General features: G+C 43.0%; 1 protein-coding gene across 3 annotated transcripts in view; it reads right to left on the bottom strand.

Annotated features, from left to right (window-relative positions):
- Window positions 1-17,106, bottom strand: part of LOC141133195 (patatin-like phospholipase domain-containing protein 6) — a 107,800-nt gene that overhangs the window by 73,835 nt on the left and 16,859 nt on the right. For all 3 annotated transcript variants that reach the window (XM_073622408.1, XM_073622410.1, XM_073622409.1), the window contains exons 5-8: window positions 10,532-10,569; window positions 10,309-10,449; window positions 6,636-6,795; window positions 4,288-4,368 (exon numbers count right to left, since the gene is read on the bottom strand). In XM_073622408.1, the coding sequence (XP_073478509.1) occupies window positions 4,288-4,368; window positions 6,636-6,795; window positions 10,309-10,449; window positions 10,532-10,569 (420 nt within the window). The remainder of the gene's footprint in view (window positions 1-4,287; window positions 4,369-6,635; window positions 6,796-10,308; window positions 10,450-10,531; window positions 10,570-17,106) is intronic.

The following is a 17,106-nucleotide window of genomic DNA, read 5'->3' as shown; positions in this document are numbered from 1 at the left end:
CCTAGAGTTAACCCCTTTCATGCCAGTGACATTTATACAGTAATCAGTGGCTATTTTTAGCTCTGATCGCTGTATAAATATCAGTGGTCCCAAAAAAGTGTCAAAAGTGTCCAATCTGTCCGCCGCAATGTCGCAGTCCCAATAAAAATCGCAGATCGTCGCCATTACTAGTAAAAAAGTAAAAATTCCACAAATCTATCCCCTATTTTGTAGACAATATAACTTTTGCGCAAAATAATCAATATACCCTTATTGCGATTTTTTTACCAAAAATTTGTAGAAGAATATACATTGGCCTAAACTGAGGAAGAAATTAGTTTTTATTTTTTTTAAAATTGGGGATATTTATTATAGTAAAAAATATTGTGTTTTTTCAAAATTGTCAGTCTTTTTTTGTTTATAGCGCAAAAAAAGTAGTGTGCAGATAGAAGTGGTTACCTAGGGTAACTGAAGTTTACCAAGCAGCCTGTCAGGAAAGGTTTCACCTGCTGGTGGCGCTGTCAGACCTTTGGCTTGCAGTACTGTTGTCCACCAGCAGGTGTCTCCTGACAGTGTGGAGCCAACATTATCTCCTGCGATCAGACGTCACCTGAGCACTCACACACTTGGCCTTGGTATTGTCCTTGAGCCCTGACCTGTACCTGTGATCCTCTGTACCTGAATCTGAATATGAAACCTGCACCTGTCCCTCCTGTGACCTTGTTACCTCGTACCCTTGCCCTGCAGCCTGATCCTGTCCACCTTTTTCCTGCCCTGTTTGCTCCTTGCCCCCATCTGCTGATCTCCCGTTGATGACCCTGGCCTGGCTACATTTACGATTCTGGTATTCCCCATCTATTATATATACCTGTTTGATGTTATTTGTGGGTCTCTGTCTGGTAGTTGGATTGTTGTGCACTGTATTGTACTGGAGGTGTTTGTATCTATATTCACTTACTTTAATAAATTATATTACTTCACTTTACATGCGTTTGGTTCCCTCTGTTGCTGTCCACGCAGTTCTGGTCACACCTGTTCATGACACAGCCTGTAGTTAATAGGGTGCCTGGGACAGGTGGGATAGCCTCTTGCAGGAGGGTGTAATTATCGGCACTCTCTCCATGAGCAGTCTGTCTCCCATAGCAACGGGAGTGGACTTGCACTGCAGAGGTCCCCAGACTGTACACAGGTATGGAAGAGTTAGGTGTAGTCAAGTTGCAAGGCCTCTCATGTGACCCACACTTGGCGCCCAAAGAGTTAATAGGAAAACATGGAGGAAAGGTCAATCTTTAACCCTACCCCGCCTACACACATGATACTTTCATTTCTAATCTGAATTTTTTCCTAATTTTTATGTTTTTTTTAGGAATCAGAAATGAAACCTTACAAGTATTTCTTTTTGTGCAACCTGTATCATTGCTTTTTTTAATCCTTTGCACTTCTTGGTACCTTACAACTGCTTCAAACTGCAGCTTTCATTATGCTTTTTTAGAACATTTTACAAACTAGAAAAACATACACTTCTCTGTTCAGTTTGTAATATTTTATTGTGCCTGGCTGATCGGTTAGTATATTTGCAACACAAGATCAGAACAGATCAGTTCATACGCATTGCTGTGTTCACCACTGTCCCTGTCTCACATCATTTCGGATGAAGGGTGTTATCTGTATTTTGCAGGATTACTTTTTGGTAAAGGCTTCTGTGATGATTGTGTGTGATGACTGTGTGTGATGAGTCTGACTGTGTGACAAACAAGCAGAAAGTTGCAGAACACACAGATAAGTGGAGCTTAAAGGAGTTGTAAAGTCAGAAGTTTGTTATCTTAATGCTTTCTATGTAAAAGATAAAAAACCTTTTGTGTGCAGCAGCCCAACCCCCCCCCCCCCCCCTAATTACTTACATGAGCCCCAGCGATGTCCACGAATGTCTAAGCCGTCCAGGACACTCCTCCTGATTGGCTAAGACACAGCAGCGGCTCCACAGGCTCCCGCAGCTGTCAATCAAAGTCAGTCAGCCAATCAGGGGAGAGAGGGGGCAGGGCCGGCCCGGGGCTCTGTGCCTGAATGGACACACGGAGCTGTGACCCGGCTCCAGTGCCCCCATAGGAAGCTGCTGACTGTGGGGGCACTCATTAGTAGGATGGGGCCAGGAGCAGCAAAGAGGGACCCGAGAAAAGGAGGATTTGGGCTGCTCTGTGCAAAACCAACTGCACAGAGGAGGTAAGTATAACATGTTTGTTGCACCTTTAAAAGAATAAAGAGGATCCCTTTAAATGAAAGGGGTTAAAGCTAAATAAAAGGCTTCTTTCTGATTTTTATCTGAAAATATTGTCTATGCAGATATAACTTACTACAGTGGAGGGGCACAAACAGCTCATCATGAAAACAGAATGATCATTTTATAAAAAAAACACCCAAAGGGAGTAGTAATTAGTATATTTTCTGAATGTTTGACACACAATACATCAAAACACTTAGCAAAGCACCTGCTTTAAGCTGAAGTAAACCTTAGTATAAAACTGTGACAATAGTTTCCTTGTGCTCCATTGCAAATAGTAACTAGCATTTTATTGTAGCATCCCACATCTATAGTAAAAAGTCCGTCCCTGCCATCATGCAGCAGAGCCAGACCACTGTGTTCCATGTGTGTAAGGCGTGGTCCTCTCTGCTGCAGTCTGACATATGTGTGTTGGCGAGGTGTGAGACACCGTGGCCAGTGTGTTTTTAATGTGAAGCCTGTCATTCATTACTTCAATGTAAGCGGATATAACCGTTTTTAAATAAACTTTCTATGCTGTATTGTGCTATGAGATTCTCCCTGCTTGCTTTATATGTGATTGTGTGATGAGCGATCCAAGGAAGATTATAAGCTGACTCTATGTGATTTGATTGTATATGGAGCAAAACATCCAGAATGCTAATCTGATGTGGGTGTCAATGATTGCTGGATGAATAATATGCTTGTGTGATCCCTGTAATTCGGGATCTACACCGTGTGGTAAGCGGCCATCTTTTTAAAGGAGCACCTTTGAGCAGTTCAGCACTTCGAGATTCTACTACACATCGAGCACTTTTCACATATGGACTCATTTTCGCTGTTTTTTGATCCATCAATTATTGTTTAGAATTGTCTTAAAATATTTCAACTTTAGTCACTGCTGATTTTGCACATTGTTTAAGCTACATATTTGTCTGTTTCCACTTTACCATGTGCTGAAGAGATATTCAAGGTCCATATTGCTTGCACTTTATTTGTATTTTGTTTTTTAAAAATCTATACATAGACCACAACAATTTTATTTTAATTTTATTTAAAGGAACAGCGCACTATTTTTTTTTTTAAGATTTGCAGTTTGACATATGCATTGTGATTCAGAGCTCGATCCCTACATTCAGCAAAGCTCACATTTCATTCCATGTGGAGAGCTCTTCCAACAAAGATTCTTATGCCGTGTACACACGACCGGACTTTTCGACAGCAAAGGTTCCGACGGAACGAATCCGACGGACAATTCGATCATGTGTAGGCTTCATCGGACCTTTGCTGTCGAAAAATCAGACGGACTTTAGATTTAGAACATGTTTCAAATCTTTCCGACGGATTCGAGTCTGGTCGAAAAATCAGTTTGTCTGTATACTAGTCCGACGGACGAAAAACTAGGGCAGCTATTGGCTACTGGCTATGAACTTCCTCATTTTAGTCTGGTCGTACGTCATCACGAATCCGTCGGACTTTGGTGTGATCGTGTGTAGGCAAGTCCGTTTCGTCTGAACTCTGTCGAAAGTCCGTTGAAAAGTCCTTCGGAGTTCAGTCCGTCGAAAGTCTGCTCGTGTGTACACGGCATAACCCTTTGCATACAAAGCAAAATGAAATAAAAGGTTTTGTGTGGAGTTGGGCTTAAAAGGGCAAAAGATTTGGCTTACTGGTAGTGTGCAAGGTGTCATTGCTGGCGTTCTTTTTATAATGCTAGTTACCTGGCCAACTCTCACTTGAGTAATTGGCCTTAGGAAGCACTGATGCAACTTGATGAGCAAGGCCAGGTAACTAGTATTTTCAGAAAAAAAGGTAACAAAAGAAGGTTAGGGTATGTTTCTAGTACAGGTTTTTTGTTCAAGCGCTGGCAAAAAAAAAAAAACAGACAATGTGCCACCTACCTAGAGACAGGGTAACAGAAATTATGAACCCTCTGACCTTGTGGGATCAAGGCAGGCACAACAAGCCAGCCTTCTTTTTTCTTGTGAAAGAAACCTGCCTACATCAGACAAATAAAATCCACCTAAAGAACCACAACTATTTTCTCAACTCACTGTTAGAACATCCAGGATGCTGAGAAGACTGTGCACATTATCACCAGAAGACACGGACTTTATGTAATACCGGGTACCATCCTGAAGAGATTAGAAGATATGAAATACATCACTGCTTGCACTCACCTCAGACTAATGAAAAAAGCATTGTGTGAGACTTATATTAGCAGATCCCAAAGCTTTATACAGTGACATTTTCCAGCATAAGACACATTTGTTCAGGATCTCTTAATATTTTATTATAGTAAAACTTTGCCTCTCAAGAATAGATGCTTGTGTTGTTGGTCACTTGTGATCTCTTCCTGCCCCGGCACAAATGTTGGCCCAGACTGTAAGACCCCAAAAGAGGTTGCCCTGTGGTCTGCCAGAACTCAAGAATAATAATTGACACCCTACCCAGGCCTGCAGGCTGAATGATAAATGTCTAACATATTCCTCCATCCAAGCTAACAGACCGGTTGGACAAAAGACTCCTGGCCGGGAAGTGGCAATCAGTAGACATGTGTGCCGCCAATAAATTTGTTTTGTTTCGTTCCGTTCCGTTTCGTATTAGAATTAATTCGTATTTCGTAATTCGTGTCCGAAATTCAATTTGGATTCATACAAAATACGAATTTTCGTTAGGTTTGTTAACTTTTCGTAACAATTACGAATGTTCGTTATGATGAATTTATCATTATGAGGGGCTCTCACCATCCCTGTGCTGTGCTGACTTCCTGAGTTTTTAACTTTTAGGTTCGTTATCTTTTCGTAACAATAACGAATGTTCGTTATGATGAATTTATCATTATGAGGGGCTCCCACCATCCCTGTGCTGTGCTGACTTCCTGGGGTTTTTAATTTCATCGTAACGGATAATCGTAATTAACGAACATTCTTATTTTGTCCGATTCTGTTGTAACAGAATTTGGATCCGAAGTTCGTAAAGGAAATTTCATACAAAATTCGTATGCATAAAAATTCGTATTTCGGATCCTCACGAATGTACGAATTTATGGAAATTCGTGCGAATTTCCGATTTGTACGAAACTAATCGCACATTTCTAGCAATCAGGAGAAACAGGGACTGAGACCACTTTTCACTTCCTATACCTTGAGCTGGTCAATGTGCAGCGTTGACCCAAAACAGATTTATAGAGCTATCTGAATGAGCACACTCATGCCAGCACCCGCTCCTGGGGCTCCATCAAGTCTATGTGAACTCCTGCCGGGCTATCGTATTCTGACAACTGCTGCCGACAGCAGCTGCTCAGCCAATAATTTTCTGCCCAATTTTTCATTTAATGAATGTCGGATGGGAGGGGGCCAACAGAGCCACCCACATAGTGACGTTTAGCGCGTTCATCAAGAACCAACCAAAATTCCCACAGTCTTTGCATGGATTTACAAGCACAAAGCCTTTCAGATTATACTGAGAGTCTGTTCATCAGCACCAAACTCAAGCAGGGGTTGGCATGCTAACACTTGGCCTTTCAGTTCTGCGCTGATGGAAAAAAAATAGGTGAATAAGTAAAAAAATATAATAATAATAATAATAACAATACAAAGTCCATAAAGACATGGATGAGTGAGTTTGGGGTGGAGGAACTTGACTGGCCTGCACAGAGTCCTGACCTCAGCCCAATAGAACACCTTTGGGAATTATTAGTGGAGACTGCAAGCCAGGCCTTCTTGTCCAACACCAGTGCCCGATCTCACAAATGCGCTTCTGGAAGAATGGTCAAACATTCCCATAGAAACACTCCTAAACCTTGTGGACAGACTTCCTAGAAGAGTTGAAGCTGTTATAGTGGCAAAGTATGAGCCAACTCAATATTGAACCCTATAGACTAAGACTGGGATGCCATTAAAGTTCATGTGCATGTAAAGGCAGGCATCCCAATACTTTTGGTAATATAGTGTATATTGAATACATGTCTAAACGTACCAGTTTACCCAATATTGACATTGTGTCCATTTAAACCCAGTATACAAGTATTTGGCTTTTTTTCTGGCAGAGAAGGGACTAGCCAAAGGGCAGTTGCTTTACCTGGTTGGTTCTCCTGAACATTCAAAAATACGTGAATCAAGAACTGCTTTTAATAAAATGATTGCTACAAGGTATAAAGGTGTATAGCAGTCTACAGCGGGTTAAATAAAGAAACTGTTTTTTAGGTTTATGATGCAGGAGAAAGGTTTATAATGAAGTAGAAAAAAAATCAAGAAGCTGAATGGTTATGATTGTCAATGCAGACAATCCTTCTTTCTTACACTTTTACTTAGGGTGCCATTTATGTTCTGTTTTTTTGGTCACTGGGAGCATCACAATTATTCACAATATAAAACACAAAGACAAAACAAAACCTTACAGGATCAGTCAGGGAGAGTTCCAGCTTCCCCTCAAGGACGATGTAAATACTTGAATCTGGCTGTCCAGGGCAGAATACCACACCTCCCGGGTCATAGTGTTCATATACCACATACTGACAAAGTTCCAGGAACAGAGGCCTCTCAAAGTGACCGAGTACACTAATGAAGACAAAGGAGATAAAAAAATGTTTTACTTGACTATGGACAACAGATGGCTGAATACAGTAGAAGGCTGGCTACTTTGGTCCAGGACCATTATTGGTGATATACTGTACCTATACTCTTGGAATACCAACTGGCTATCTATACCATACCAATTCCCTTCTCCAGTCTACCTCTAAAATGTCCCTGCGCTTAACCCTGGAGAACAAGTGTGGCATCTTTCCCAGCAGTCCCAACCTTGCACTGCTCTCTTGCTTCCGGATTGGCCCTCAGACAGCCTAGCAGCCAGATGTCCCAAGGATAGGCCTCAGGCTCTGGCTTAGCAGCCCGGGGCAATAGAACACACGTCCACCCAGACAGCCCTCCAGGTGACACAGAACCCTGATCACCTGACCTCACCCAAATAAATAGGCTCTCCCAGCAGGCCAAGGGACCCAAGAAAATCCCTGCCCATTGGCTGAGACACCCCATCTATTCCTAATCGGCCCTTGTGATGCCCTTGTCTTATCTAATGCCACCAGATACCCGGCCATCTAGTGACAGAAGAGAGAAGTGCAGCAATTTCAGAATTAGGGTGGAATCAATTGATCTCCTATCAATTGGCCAGGGCAACTATATTTGGCAAGTCAATTTACTAACAACCCTGCCTAAACATCAGTTTGCTACATCTCTGTAGTGTTTTTATAATCAACTTTTGTTCTTAATATGTAAAAATATTTGCAGTGCTAAAATAATATATGTGAAATTCCATAAAGTACTGGTGTTCATTGTAAATCATATGACTGAGCGCTCCTTAGTGGTGGGAGCTAAGAGCATCCCTCTGGGAACAGAGCAGAGGGCAAAGCAGAGGCTTCCAGGAACTCCAATCACTCCACGTCTACTGCACTGTCAGCCCGCTCAACTCTCATCACAGCACCTGGATGGGGACAGTCCCCGCGCTGACAGCAATAGGAGAACCACAACTACCAGCAAAAAAACGAACACACACTGCACTCTGCTACCATGGCATGTGACGGATGTGATTTTTGAGCTGTGCCCCCTGGAAAATATCATAAGTCATGCAATGAGTCAAATTATACCAGCATGGTCAAATGCCGCTCTAGGTGAGTGACCGACTCTCACATGTTGTGAACTGGAACCCAGGATGCTACACAGCTGGTCTGTGAGATTCAGTAACATGCACAAAATGCATTTCCTTTTATGTTCCTGTCATACGGGTGATGTGATTTAAATGCTTCAATAAAGATACAAAGGAGTGCAGCAATATTCCAGATTTGTGAATGTTACTATACCAGCAAGGTGTATCCAAATAAACTTTCTTTGATAGGGGGACAACACTTACGCAGCAGCAGCATTGTCACCCTTTCTTGCATCGTCCTGAGTTGGACGACAAGCAGCCATTCCAATGCACTAAGACTGCACATTCTGCCATAGTCACCGCAGTAAAGTCTAATGCTAAGCCACTGCTGGAGCATCCGCACATTCATGGAAGATCCTGCAGAGAGTCTATAGGGTTTGCATAGTCCAGTAAAGGATATATGACCAAAGTACCGTATCCTTTGGTAAGGGGAAAACTATTTTTGTAACCAAACAATAATGCAATTCTGTCCTACTTATAATGTTCTATAAAATTTGTATTCTTTTGTGAAGTTTAGTTCACATTTAATACATACATATTGAAAACCTAAAGGAGGTTTCTGAGTATGTGACAGGAAACCTTGCAGAGAGAGCTGTGTTCATATCCCTAGATTACTGTGGTGAACAACCACTTGCTGGGGCCATAGTCAGCAATTAAAAGGCTGTTTTGCTCTAAAGCTGTATTAACAGCTTGGTCATGGTGGGCTTGGGACCTCGTACCTTTTTAAGTGTATAACAGTAAAAAAAATGTCAACAATGCATACACTTTATATGGTCTGAATGCTCTTCACCATAAGTGTAAAAAGAAAATAGAAATAAATGAAAAGCAACCCCCATAAACCACAATACAAAAAGGTTGTGGGTCTTAATTGTTGCCCCTGGCTCCTCTTAAAGGTTACACAAAAGATAATTCTTCAAAAGCTTATTGACAATAAAATAAATATGACTTCTATCGATTTTCTATGAATTGTCCTATAGTTTTAGAGAGTTTAATCTACTAACTGGGGATCTCTCCAAGCATGAGGTGCCTAAGGACCTCCAAATAACACATTAGTGGAAGATGTGTATATAATATTCAATAATATTCAAATAAATATATGTTGTATGTGCCCGTCCCCAAAAAAACAACAATGCTCTGCGCTTAGTACGATATATGTAACAGTGTGTATATAGCACATAAATAAATAAATGAATGATAAGCAGCTGCTTGGATAACAGATATTACATATAGGCAATAATGAACGAATTAAATAAATAAATAAAGTCCCTTCAGTATTGCAGCAGCGCTGTGCGCCCCAATTTAATCTCCTTCTCAATCAAATTCAAAAAGTTCAAACATGGAACCGACAGCAAGAGTCCCACTAATAAACACTATTGCTGTATTCTGTGAGGGTAGTATTTTCTTTCACCAAGCGATACACCACGTGCTGGGGTCCCCAATGAAAAACACACTCACCAGAAATCCAACCAGTATAAGCCTTGATTAATAATTGTAGATCTACACCACTTTCCAATACGACCACCAGATGTCAGTGTTACTCTCGGTAGTTCCAATATCTTAGGTATTCACTCGAAAACCGCTTCGATTTGCTTTCTCAGTGGCGGCGCTGCGTATTAATGTTCGCGCCGCATACACTGAGTAATTATAGGTATTTGAGGTACTTGTTTTAAATGAATCATGTCATCTTCCATTATAAACCGGTATTGACACGCTCAGCACGTCCCATAGGAGCGGAATGTCCGGAGCGAGCTGCTTCATACACTGCTGACAGTATTCAGCATTTGAGGCGGTTGATTTATGAGTCTTCTTGGAACTACCGAGAGTAACACTGACATCTGGTGGTCGTATTGGAAAGTGGTGTAGATCTACCATTATTAATCAAGGCTTATACTGGTTGGATTTCTGGTGAGTGTGTTTTTCATTGGGGACCCCAGCACGTGGTGTATCGCTTGGTGAAAGAAAATACTACCCTCACAGAAAATACTGCCCTCACAGAATACAGCAATAGTGTTTATTAGTGGGACTCTTGCCGTCGGTTCCATGTTTGAACTTTTTGAATTTGATTGAGAAGGAGACCCTATTAAATTGGGGCGCACAGCGCTGCTGCAATACAGAAGGGACTTTATTTATTTATTTAATTCTTTCATTTTTGCCTATATGTAATATTCAATAATATACTTTAAGAAGTAAAACCTTTGCCATCCTAGGAAAAACCACCCTGGGAGAACTGGAGGGCTGTATGTACCACTGCAAGGGCTAACAAACGGACAATACTGCCCTACCACGGTTCTTCCTGTATAAGACATGTCAGAACATGACTCTTAAAAAAAATAACACAGATAAACAGGACTTCAGAGTGCTGTAAGCCTCACCGGACACTCTGCAGCATGTAGAACACCTCTGGGGGCAGATCAGGGGTCTCCAGCTCAGATTGGGGTCTGAGAAGAGAATCTGGAGCTACTTCTGAGTGATGTGCGGGAGCCACTGGAAGTTCCCATCCTCCTCTCCGAATCCTGAAAAACAAAACATTCCATAGAAATGTATTACACCAACATCCTACCAACTCTTGTATCCCTCTGTGGCTCACCACCTCACCTCTGCTTTAAACTCAGAACCTTCTTCCTCTTTTTAATCTGTAAACACATTGAGACACTGTTAAATTATTCAACTGACATGTATTTATTGAAAATGAACAACAAACATACAGTATATTTGTATTAAGCTAAAGATAAAATCACTCAAATAAAATATAACATATTTGCAGGGTAATGAGAATTACAGGTCTTGTGAGATCTCATATTTAATGGAAATGAGCAGTGTATGACCTCTAAAAGTTCTATATTTTGTAGTAAATTACATTATTTTGTATTGCACATATACAGTATCTCACAAAAGTGAGTACACCCCCTCACATTTTTGTAAATATTTTATTATATTTTTTCATGTGACAACACTGAAGAAATTACACTTTGCTACAATGTAAAGTAGTGAGTTTACAGCTTGTATAATAGGGTGAATTTGCTCTCCCTTCAAAATATCTCAACACACAGCCATTAATGTCTAAACCGCTGGCAACAAAAGTGAGTACACCCCTAAGTAAAAATGTCCAGATTGGGCCCAATTAGCCATTTTCCCTCTCCAGTGTCATGTGACTTATTAGTGTTACAAGGTCTCAGGTGTGAATGGGGAGCAGGTGTGGTAAATTTGGTGTTATCGCTCTCACGCTCTCATACTGGTCACTGGAAGTTCAATATGGCACCTCATTACAAAGAACTCTCTGAGGATCTGAAAAAACGAATTTTTGCTCTAGATAAGGATGGCCTAGGTTATAAGAAGATTGCCAAGACCCTGAAACTGAGCTGCAGCAACATGGCCAAGACCATACAGCAGTTTAACAGGACATGTTCCACTCAGAACAGGCCTCGCCATGGTCAACCAAAGAAGTTTAGTGCACATGCTCAGCGTCATATCCAGAGGTTGTCTTTGGGAAATAGACGTATGAGTGCTGCCAGCATTGCTACAGAGGTTAAAGGGGTGGGGGGTCAGCCTGTCAGTGCTCAGACCATACGCCACACACTGCATCAAATTAGTCTGCATGGCTGTCGTCCCAAAAGGAAGCCTCTTCTAAAGATGATGCCCAAGAAAGCCTGCAAACAGTTTGCTGAAGACAAGCAGACTAAGGACATGGATTACTGGAACCATGTCCTGTGGTCTGACGAGACCAAGATAAACTTATTTGGTTTAGATGGTCTCAAGCGTGTGTGGCAGCAACCAGGTGAGGAGTACAAAGACAAGTGTGTCTTGCCTACAGTCAAGCATGGTGGTGGGAGTGTCATGGTCTTGGGCTTCATGAGTGCTGCCAGCACTGGGGAGCTACAGTTCATTAAGGGAACCATGAATGCCAACATGTACTGTGACATACTGAAGCAGAGCATAATCCCCCTCCCTTTAGAGACTGGGCCACAGGGCAGTATTCCAACATGATAACCACCTCAAACACACCTTCAAGACAACCACTGCCTTGCTAAGGAAGCTGAGGGTAAAGGTGATGGACTGACCAAGCATGTCTCCAAACCTAAACCCTATTGAGAGGAGGGAGGAGCGCAAGGTCTCTAACATCTACCAGCTCTGTGATGTCGTCATGGAGGAGTGGATGAGGACTCCAGTGGCAACCTGTGAAGCTCTGGTGAACTCCATGCCCAAAGGGGTTAAGGCAGTGCTGGAAAATAATGGTGGCCACAGAAAATATTGACACTTTGGGCCCGATTTTGACATTTTCACTTAGGGGTGTACTCACATTTGTTGCCAGCGGTTTAGACATGAATGGCTGTGTGTTGTGTTATTTTGAGGGGACAGCAAATTTACACATTTATACAAGCTGTACACTCACTACTTTACATTGTAGCAAAGTGTCATTTCTTCAGTGTTGTCACATGAAAAGATATAATAAAATATTTACAAAAATTTGAGGGTGTACTCACTTTTGTGAGGTACTGTACATCAGAAACAAATACTGAATGATATTTCTGCATTATTTATAATGATAATTTAAAGAGAACCTGGCAAAAATGGTTTGCAGATTGAGCACTAAAGTCTTGTGCCTCGTACACACGATCGGACTTTCCGACAACAAAACCGTGTGTACCGCTGGTAGATTTTTATTCTACCGCCTATATGTAAATTTAGTGGGTCATCTTTTCTGTATATAGTTCAGATTTATTCTATAGCTAAATTAGCTTCTGTTCCAACCTTGGTTGTGTTGTGTGCAGTTCCACTCCGTTGCCTGTAGATGTCGGTGTCACTACAGACCGGAGTTAGAAAGCAGCAGACTGAGGTGTATTGAGTGCTCTTCTTTCTCAGAAGTAACTCGGCAGAGGTTGCCCCCTGCGGTGCATTCTGGGAAGGGGTATTTAAGGGACAGACGGCATATTTCGTGGTTCTTTTCGTTCCACCTGCTGGCCCTCCTGGCCGACAGGTATGTGCTAGGAGTCCTACCTTGTGGTCCTCCGGGCGGGAGGACCGCATTGCTGCAGCGTGTGGGTGGGCCCAGAAGTCTGTCTGGGGCCTACTACAACTGCTGCAGAGATGGTCCTCTGCTGTCTGTCCTGCGGGAAGAAGCTGGACAATTGAGAAGAATCCAGGGGAGGACACGTCAAGGAAGGATCATGCTGAGCGCTGGTCTGGAGAGGGGCCTGGTGACTCAATTGGAGGACGCATCTTAAGTTAACCTACCACATAGTACTGCCGGGTCGGCTTAAAGGTTCTGGTACTGTGTTGCTGTTCACTGAAAACGACTACATCCTGTGGCAGAGGATCATACAGTTTTGCTCTACTCAAGTCTGTGGCAGAGACTTTCTGTTCGTGCTGCGCACCGGCTGCTAGGTTAGTGAGAGAGACCTATCTGGGCGGGCAAAGATTTAATCCTGAACTGAAGATACATTCATCCCTGAGATTTCAATTCCTTAGTGCTACACCGAGAAAAGGTATTTGAACTTCCCTACAACTCTTCTTCTACCTCTTTCCTGCTATTTCTTCCAGTTATCTCCCATTAAAGCATTGGAAAAGTATTAAAGTGACTTGTGCCTACATTGTTAGATGATAAGTTCAACGTGGACTCTAAATATGGTTTTGGTGAAACTACAGGTAAAAAGGTGACGGAAACAGCCCGCTTTAAATCAGCAGCTCCACCGTGAGTTATTGCTACACGTGGATTTTTGTTCGAAGGGTGTTGGCTCCAAATTGTCTTGCATACACACGGTCACACAAATGTTGGCCAACAATTACAAACGTAGTGACGTACAAGACGTATGGTGAGCCGATGTGATATCTCCATTACGAATGCTAGTTTTACAAGACCGAGCGCTTCCGGCTAGTCCTTGATTCCGAGCATGCGTGTTTGTACTTTGGACTTTTGTCCGACGGACTTGTCTACACACGATCGGAAAATCCGACAACACACATTTGTTGGCGGAAAATTTGAGAGCATGCTAACCAACATTTGCTGGCAGAAAGTCCGACAACCAATGTCCGATGGAGCATGCACACGGTCGGATTTTCCGCCAACAAGCTCACATCCAACATTTCCCTTTGGATCGTGTGTACGCGGCATTAGTCTTCAGACTGGTCAATGTGTCTCTATGAAGCCCCATGGATCCTAGGTCCAGGCTGCACATTGGAACACAACTTCTAGACAATTTAAGATGAAGGTGGTTAAGCCCCACCCCCTGCCACTCAGTTATGTGACTTGTTAGTGTTACAAGGTCTCAGGTGTGAATGGGGAGCAGGTGTGTTAAATTTGGTGTTATCACTACCACTCTCTCTTACTGGTCACTGGAAGGTCAACGTGGCATCTCATGGCAAAGAACTCTCTGAGGATCTGAAAAAAAGAATTGTGCTCTACATAAAGATGGCCTAGGCTATAAGAAAATTGCCAAGACCCTGAAACTGAGTGTCATGGTTATGCAATAGAGTTTCTTTGTCAGCTTACCTGTCTCCATGTATTCCTCTCTAGAGACCAGCTGACCCTCACCTGACTGCTTTTGTAACCTCTCCTCTAAGCATGGCCCCACCCCAGGCCCTATCAGGGAACCCAATATTAACCTGTGCACTGCAAGCCAGCAGTGCTGATCAACCATTGTGTGTTAGCCTCCGTGTGTACTTGCTGTGTTTCCTATGTCTGATTCCTGTTACCGACTTTGGCGTGTTCTTAACTATTCCTGTCTGCTCGTGACCCTGACCTTTTGCGTGTCCCCGACCATCCCTGTTTGCCTGTGACCCTGAACCTTGGCGTGAACTCTGTTGTCCTTGTCTGCTTGTGGCCCCGAGCTTAGCTTGTCCCTTACTTTCCTTGTTGTTCCAGCCTGCTGCCTCCTTCCTCTTCTCCTGTAGTCTACCGTGAGCGTGAGCTGTGAGACCCTGGGGGCCACGACCTGGAGCCAGACTGCAGCGCAGTCCATCCTTACCATTAAAGGCTCTGGTGAACACCTGCTGGCTCTTAGACTCGGCGCCCTGGGGAATCTATGCTCTAGCTCCCAGTAGGATCTGTGTCAGTGATCCAGTAGACCTGCTTCCTGAACCTCCCAGGGTTCAATCTGCAGCAGTCAGTCCTAGGGTCCACTACCTAGCGGTGCACTTCTGACTCCTACAGAGTGCATCTGTCACCTAGCCTCAAGGTGACCTGACACTGAGCTGCAGCACGGTGGTCAAGACCATAGAACGGTTTAACAGGACAGGTTCCTCTCAGAACAGGCCTCGTCATGGTCAACCAAAGAGGTTGAATGTACGTGCTCAGCTTCATATCCAGTGATTGACTTTGGTAGATGTGTAATGCCCTGTACACACGATAGGATTTTCTAATGGAAAATGTGTGATAGGACCTCGTTGTCGGAAATTCCGACCGTGTGTAGGCTTCATCACACATTTTCCATAGGAATTTCCGACACACAAGGTTTGAGAGCTTGCTATAAAATTTTCCGACAACAAGATCCGTTGTCGGAAACTCCGATCGTGTGTACACAAATCTGACGCACAAAGTGCCACGCATGCTCAGAATAAATTAAGAGATGAAAGCTATTGGCTACTGCCCCGTTTATAGTCCCGACGTACGTGTTTTACGTCACCGCATTCAGAACGATCGGATTTTCCGACAACTTTGTGAGACCGTGTGTATGCAAGACAAGTTTGAGTCAACATCCCTCGGAAAAAATCCATGGATTTTGTTGTCGGAATGTCCGATCAATGTCCGACCGTGTGTACGGGGCATAAGTGCTGCCAGTATTGCTGCAGAGTTTGAAGGGGTGGGGGATCAGCCTGTCAGTGCTCAGACCATACGCCTCACACTGCATCAAATGGGTCTGCATGGCTGTCGTTCCAGAAGGAAGCCTCTTCTAAAGATGATGCACAAGAAAGCCTGCAAACAGTTTGCTGAAGACAAACAGACTAAGGACATAGATTACTGGAACCATGTATTGTGGTCTGATGAGACCAAGATAAACTTATTTGGTACAGATGATGTCAAGCATGTGTGGCGGTAACCAGGTGAGGAGTACAAAGACAAGTGTGTCTTGCCTACAGTCAAGCATGGTGGTGGGAGTGTCATGGTCTGGGGCTGCATGAGTGCTGCCGACACTGGGGAGCTACAGTTCATTGAGGAACCATGAATGCCAACATGTACTGAGACATACTGAAGCAGAGCATGATCCCCTCCCTTCAGAGACTGGGTCGCAGGGCAGTATTCCAACATGATAATGACCTCAAACACACCTTCAAGAGGAACACTGCCTTGCTAAAGAAGCTGAGGGTAAAGGTGATGGACTGGTCAAGCATTTATCCAGACCTAAACCCTATTGAGCATCTGTGGGGCATCTTCAAATGGAAAGTGGAGGAGTGCAAGGTCTCTAACATCCACCAGCTCTGTGATGTCATCATGGAGGAGTGGAAGAGGACTCCATTGGCAACCTGAAGCTCTGGTGAACTCCATGCCCAAGAGGGTTAACTCTTTCACTGCCAGGCCCTTTGCTCCTTTTTGTACACTCAGGTGGCCAGACCATTTTTGCAATTTTTTGCTTTTTAATTTTTCACTTATAGCTTTCAGAAGTTGTAAAAGGCCCCCAAATCATATATTTTCTGAAAGCATATGACCTCTAGAATAAAAAGTAGGTGCTACTGATTTTTTAGACCCCGCAGTATTTGCCCAAATGTTTATCGAACCAATATATTGGCAAAAAATACAAGAAAACCATTATTAGCAGATAAAAACACAGCTAATTTTACAAAATCTCTGCTAAATCCCTACTAAACATAAAAGCTTAACCTGTATGGAGTTAATAAATAACAAAAAATTTTAATTTTTACATTGCGCCTTTTTGCAAAATGGTGAAAATCGAACGTACGCAAAAATGTAAACATCCGAATCTCTCTAAAAATCAGAAGGTTTTCATTTTTCCCTACCAGTTTTCAGAATTTGTGAAAGACCCCCAAAACCAGTGCTTTTTTTCAGGGGGAATGCGGGGGGAACGCAGTTCTGGCACCTCCAGCACTGATTGTATGTAATGCTAAGGGGTGCTGGGGTGTGCTGCAGGGTCTATTGATGCTGGCTGCTGAGAGATCTATTCTACCTGGAGGGGATGTATTTTTGCAGTTGGAGGACCTGGTGGGGGACCTATTGTTTA

This window comes from Aquarana catesbeiana, linkage group LG03, assembly GCF_042186555.1.
Source record: "Aquarana catesbeiana isolate 2022-GZ linkage group LG03, ASM4218655v1, whole genome shotgun sequence".
Classification (NCBI taxonomy): domain Eukaryota; kingdom Metazoa; phylum Chordata; class Amphibia; order Anura; family Ranidae; genus Aquarana; species Aquarana catesbeiana.
This window is presented reverse-complemented; position numbering and strand designations above follow the sequence as displayed.